The sequence below is a fragment of the Drosophila elegans genome, unplaced genomic scaffold (genome assembly GCF_018152505.1).
Source record: "Drosophila elegans isolate 14027-0461.03 unplaced genomic scaffold, ASM1815250v1 contig_476, whole genome shotgun sequence".
NCBI lineage: Eukaryota > Metazoa > Arthropoda > Insecta > Diptera > Drosophilidae > Drosophila > Drosophila elegans.
In genome coordinates this window covers 9,091,397-9,097,844 of record NW_024545863.1, presented here as the reverse complement: position 1 = coordinate 9,097,844, position 6,448 = coordinate 9,091,397, and the positions used below count along the sequence as shown (strand labels likewise).

General features: G+C 38.6%; 1 protein-coding gene across 2 annotated transcripts; it reads left to right on the top strand.

Annotated features, from left to right (window-relative positions):
* Window positions 1–4,739: 4,739 nt before the first annotated feature.
* On the top strand, window positions 4,740–6,217 carry LOC108141004 (cilia- and flagella-associated protein 161). Of its 2 annotated transcripts, XM_017264078.2 has the most exons (5): window positions 4,740–4,804; window positions 4,882–4,942; window positions 5,150–5,668; window positions 5,724–5,825; window positions 5,980–6,217. In XM_017264078.2, exons 2-5 carry the CDS (start codon window positions 4,886–4,888, stop codon window positions 6,145–6,147), a joined length of 846 nt encoding a protein of 281 aa, XP_017119567.1. In that variant the 5' UTR covers window positions 4,740–4,804; window positions 4,882–4,885; the 3' UTR covers window positions 6,148–6,217. The 2 variants fall into 2 exon arrangements, with proteins under 2 accessions (XP_017119567.1, XP_041565261.1); XM_041709327.1 differs by having other exon boundaries at window positions 4,748–4,942.
* Window positions 6,218–6,448: the final 231 nt, after the last annotated feature.

The following is a 6,448-nucleotide window of genomic DNA, read 5'->3' as shown; positions in this document are numbered from 1 at the left end:
TGATTGTAAACTTTATCATAAAAACATTATAAAAACAATAGAAAAGGATAAAAAAAAAACAAAAAGCTTCAATATTTTTATTATTTCTAATTAATGCTAATTATATAAAATAATGCTAAGTTAATTGTTTCCTGTTTGTTTAAGCAAAAAAAAAAATTAAAAAGGAAATACAAATAAAAACCATAAACTAAAAGTAACAAAAAACTATGAAATGTCAAAGATGTTTTAACTCAACAATAAAGTGTTGACCAGATTATAGGTGGTAAAATTATAAAGTGTGGGAAAAACTTTAATTGGAAAAAAATGTTCTCACATAGAAAAACATTTAGCTATCGTCTCTCGCAGGATTTTAAAAATTGGTTTTTTGGAAATTGCAGTTACAGTAAACACAATATAAAATAATATAATACAACAATAAGCAAATTAGGCTTAAAGACTTGAAGATTTTATTTCAGTTTAAAAAAAAGAGTTTCTAGAATAACGCTGAAGACCCAATGTATGCACTATAACTTGGCAAACCTAAATTATTATTCAAACAATTTAAAAATGTTAAGAAACAACAAACAAAACAACCTTTTTATACCTTAGCAGAAGGTATTATAATTTCAATCAGAAGTTTTTAATGTAGTATACATTTCTGAGCCTATATATATGTAGTAAAGCTGCTATAGAAACGGTCGTATAAATTTATCGGAAATTATAGTTTCAATGCTATACTTGCATAAAAATCTGATTAAAGTTATTTTAAAAAATATATGCATTTTACCATAGCTATGGCTATATAGGTTATATAGACATGGCTTGCCGAAGTTTGCTTTAATTTTTGTTTGTATTATTTTAGTTTGTGTTTAGTTTTTTTTTTTTTTTTGGTTTTTATATTCTTGCAGAAGACATTATACTTTCGTCAAAAAATTGCAACTTAAGTATGGATACATTTTCGATCCAATAAAATATATATATTCTTAATCAGAGTCAAGACTTTTACTAGTCCAGCATTCAATAACATCTTTGAAAGTACGATTCAGAGCAAGCAGCATTTGACACCGATTCAAAAGTTCCACTATTTGAAAACAGTTACTTACAACACGGAAGAAGCTGCTTTTGATACGTTATATTCCAATAATGAATGCTGCTTACCACTCTGCTTGGACTTGCCTAATTGAGCGCTACAACAGACCACGTCACATTGTCAACACTCTGCTAAATAAATGTGGGTACTTATGTACATACGTCATTCAGAGCAGAGGTTACAATTCTGCGCAAGGGGACAGACGGAGCTACAGAGATTGTACGCGGCTTAGGTGCAGCAGGTCAAACTAACAGGGATTGCTGGATCATACATATCATTCTGGACAAGATTGACGCCCAAAACTCAGAAAAAGTGAACCTGAAAAAGTTTTCCAAGTTGGTCCACAACAAAACAAAGCCAAGCGATCGTTACACGCTTTGGTATCAACGGAAAAGTCCAAGATCTCATGATTTATATGTATACATCAGCCAGAAGTCTGTTAATTTATCGGTCGACCAGAGACGCACATTTGGTGAAGCTAAATCCTTGTGCTTTATTTGCCTGAAGTTTGGGCATGTGTCACGCAGTTGTGAGTCTAAGTGAACATGCAGGATTTCTCACAATCGTCACCACTTGCTACAATATGTAGAGGACACAGCCAACGGAAGATGACCATTCGACCCTGGTACTCCGGAGGATACAACGGTGATCATCAGCAAGCGCTGGATCGTCTTACAACGGATTTGCAACCATTACAAATGGTGAATGGTTCGGAACTGTCGTACATCGTCGAGCGGTGCATAAAGGCGCTAGGCCTGATACTCTTGCACTTTTTTTTGTTTTAAATTAATAACTCTCAAACAAGGCAAAATATTTTGATGGGATTTTTTTAATGCTATGCATTAACCTTATTATTATTTTGGAAAAGTGGGTGTGTTATAGTGTTTTTAATATGTTTTCGTTTTCAATACTTGCTACACTTGTCTCTTGAACCAATTATTTTTCTGGGCCGCTTACAGGTCAATTTTCCTTTTAAAGAAAAGACACTCTTTATATATACTTTATAGAGTCGGAGATGTCTCCTTTACTGCGTTGCAAACTTCTGATTGAAATTATAATACCCTCTACAAGGGTATAAAAACACGAAATCACACAATCGAAATCGAAGTGAACTCGGGACGTCAATATTTGGGAGTCGACTTCCGGATCCGCACATCTGAGACCGCTCGACCATGGATTTTGAAAACGTTTTTCTCATTATAAGAAAATTGTTTCTCAAATTCAAAACATATCCTCAATTTGCATATTTTCTGCTCTATTTCAGTATGTTTACTTCTTACTTTTTTTGAGAAAAAAACGTTCTTAAAATCGAGGAGAAATTTTTATTTTTGTTCTCGATTTCGCTAATCGAGAAGAAAATATCTTGAAAACGAGAAGAAAATATCTTGAACTCGAGAATAGAAGATCTTGGACTCGAGATGAAATTAGTCTAAAACTTAAAAAAAATTAAAAGAGATAAAAATTGGAAGAGAATTTCTCTCTCACATTGTTCGAAAAGTTACCGAAGTATACTTCGGGCCTCTTCGCTTCCCTTTAAAATTTTTGTCCGCGGTGCGAGGTTGAAGTTTTGTCTTTGGTCGATTGATTTTTTACATTTTTATTTTAACACTTGTGCCGTTATTTCTGCTAAACCAATTTTTGTTTTGCATAGCCAACACCAAAGAGCGTGCAGCACCCAGACCCCCCGCTAACAGTTCTTTCGTTCTGTCTGACTTACGGCAGTGGATTTACCAACACATTTCAAAAATGCATTTTTGTAAAAACAATTGTGCACATTGTGCATAGGCGTGAGCACCCCTGCGCAACAATGTTGAGTTCACATCAGCAATTTCCGGAAAAGCAGCGGAACAGAGGCCGAGCAGCCGCAGAGTGTCCGCAAAGGACTTAATAAACCTATAACTACTAAAAACAAGAAAGAAAGCAAAATTCGGTAAGCCGAAATTGATGTGCATATAAGTTTAAAAACGTTAAAGATTTTCAGCTTAATTATTCGATCGAAAAATCTGAACTATCAAACTATTACTATTTCCAAAAGAATTTAAAAAAAATTCAAAAATAGAGAAGATACAATTTTTTTTGTTTAATTTAAATTTGAACCGTAATTCTGAAATATTTAACCATTACTTCATCTCAAAGAACTAAAAAAAAAAACAGCAAGCTAAACAGCTATCATTTTTTTTTATTTATTTTACTGATTGTTCTTATATGCTACAGTCGACTGATCCGGCTCATTCTGACTTATGTGCTACCTGCAACAGGAAGACAACTTTAGGGAAAGTTTCATGCAGATAGCTTTAAAACTGAGAGACAAGTTTTCGTATAAACGGAAGGACGAACGGACGGACGGACAGACGGACATGGCTAGATAGACTCCCCTAGTGATGCTATTCAAGAAGATATATGCAAACTTGTGACTGAAATTATAAAAATCTCTGCAAGGGTATAAAAACAGCTCGATTTCAACAGTTTTTGTGTCTAAAAATATATATGACCGAAACACACACACACAGAGTTCTACAGCTAAGTTCTAAGATGTCTCAGAGCAAGACAGTTCATACTTTCAAATAAACTTTCGCTGTGTAGGAATTCTAGAATCTGCTTGCCAAATCCCAAATCTCTAGCTTTAGATCCCGAGATCTCGACGTTCATAAAGCGTACAGACTGTCTTTCCAGACGGACATGTCTAGATCGAGTCGGATATTGATCCTGATCAAGAAAAGCTATAAGCTTTAATGAACATTTTTGTTGCGCCACTCCAAAAACGATTATTTTCTTGTCCATAATTATTTTGATATTGAGTAAAGGGTATTTAATAGTCGCGGCACTTGACCATAGCGTTCCTTCTTGTTTGTTTTAAAATGGCCATTTTAGTTTCCTGCTTGCCGTGTCAATATCAAATGAAAATAATTGTTTCTGTCTAACTGTCCGCTATCCACAGCCAATCAAGGCTCTATCTAATTAACAACGGAATAGCCTTGGGTCTGTCACCCATAACTCACTAATGTTGGGCCAATCGAAAAAGTGTTCCCAAGATGTCAGGAAGTTTTAGGAACGAGAAACTAATGCAATAATCTTATTAGAAGCCAGTGCGATGAGTGCTTAGTGTCAAAAGAAGAATTCGGGTAATTTCAGAGCTCCACGGGTACTAAATACCAGAAACTCGAGTCACCGGCATAGAGATGGGGTGGTGAGAGGAATGTCGTGTCAAGATGTTGGAGGAAAAGGTAATAAATTGCTGCCACCACCACTGACAGCCAGATCCAAGTCGCTGGCTCCTCGGCAGCTGGCGGAGAAGCGGTCCAAAGACACCCGCCGCACTTTCAATTTCCGTAGCGGCATTTTTCAATATAAGCGGAATTCCTCGGAGGACGACTGATGACATGCGCACTCTCGGCTTGTCTCGACATGTAATTAGTTGGATACTTCATTAACCACAGTTGACAATCAACAAATGAGTAATTAACTTGCGCCTGGGACTAGGCTCCTCGACTGTCTCGTGGGCACTTAATATATCATAATTGAGCAATTTATTTTCGCCTCTTTGGCAGGATCAAAGATGAAGCCGCCACCAAAGCGCCGCATGCGAATTTTATGGTCGGTTAGTTGCGGATGGGTTGGCTTTGTGTGTGGCTGCCAGAGCAGGGAGCTATCTTTGATCTTTTGGGGGAACTCATCATAGTAGGTGGTTACTGGGCAGTCACTGGGAAAGCACAACACACAATACAAAAAAGAAAGGTTGCTTGAACCCGTACACTAACTGCAGTACTGCTGCACTGAAGTTAAAACCAATCTCCCCTTCAACATTTTTGCAGAGCAATGTATGGTCCTGGGGTGAAAGTGGGTAACTGGCTGGAAGCTGCCCTGTCAGAGGAGGTGAGCATTGCCTATAGGTACCATTAAAATCCTGTGTCTACTTCTCAATTTCACTGAAAGCCATAAAGTTTAATTTTTGGTAGAGATTCCCTTGGTGTTACTATTTGTTTGATATTATCCTATGACAGTGATTAAGTTTTACTTTTAAGACTGAAGTACGAATATGTGCTAAGAAAATGAAGGCGTTGTTAAATGCTTTCTTCGTAGATGCATGTGAGTGAAATGAAGAAACGCCGGGATAGTGGAAACCTTCTGCTGGACAGGACCCGCGCCGTCTACGATCGCTTCTACCAGGAAACGGTGCTGGGGCCACCACAGGATGTGCTTGCCTTCGGAGTGGTGGTGCAGCTCCAGCCAGTGAAAATCAGTGTCTGCCGCCAACAGGACATAGATCAAAACCTGGCCCTGTCGGTTGTAATTACCCAGGAGGGACTGCACCGCAACTGCAACACCATAAACGAGATGTGCGACCTCACAGTGGCACCTTCGCGACGTCCTTCGCTGCGCAACAGCTTCAGGATCGTCAGTCCGAACGAAAAGGACCTTACTGGTCAGTACCTAGCCTACGGCGAGAAGTTTCGACTCCAGACCCTGGAGCCCGCGGATGAGCCAATGTATGTGTTCAGCGGTCCTAAAAGGCTAAACCTTTCGCTCCCAGTAGAGAAGGTGTTTTTCACCACCAAGAACGGCGAGGTGACGTTGCCACTGGGACTGGTCTCCTACAAGGTCTGCTTTTATCCCTCATTTAAAGTAAGATAAACTATAGTCTAGTATCCGGTAGAACTGCGGCCAATCTGCCCGGGTGCCAACTTCTCACACTCACTTCTTTTGTGCCCATGAAAGCCCCGATCACCGTTTCGAAAGCGAGGGCAAAACCATTCCGGTAAGATATAGATTTTAAAAGCCCATGTTGAATTAAACAATCTGTACATGTTACGAGAGCAAATTAACATTGGCAAGATCTTAACGTATATCAGTTGCTTTCTCGACTTCCTTCGGCGTAATACTAAAATTAGTAATATCTATAAATATTTCAGGTAAATAAACCGTTGATCATTGTGCACGCTGTGACCAATCGAAATCTGGCTGTGGAAAATGTGCTGGCGAACACCCTATTTGGCCCAGAGTTTCAGGTGTCCGTGCAGACTTACAAGAATGTCTACAAGCGGGAGACCTGGAAGAACCAGTGGATGTTCACATACTGATATCACCAATCGCATGTTGTTTTTGTGTTCATATTGCCATACTTAAATATAGCTTGTACCTGCTGTAGCATCCAAACGACCAATTCAAACGAGCTGTTGCGAGTTCGTCTGTTTGTTATGCATGCAAAAGACTAGACGAGAATTTGTCATAAATTCCGTTTGATAGTCGGGCAATGTTAGGAATCCCGAGAGGAAATTTATGTCCCGGTCAACGAGGCGTGCGAGTGATTTGTTGCGGGGGAAATGTCAGATGTTGCGCCACTTTATGCTTGTGATAAATTAATTAAAATTAGACAATAAC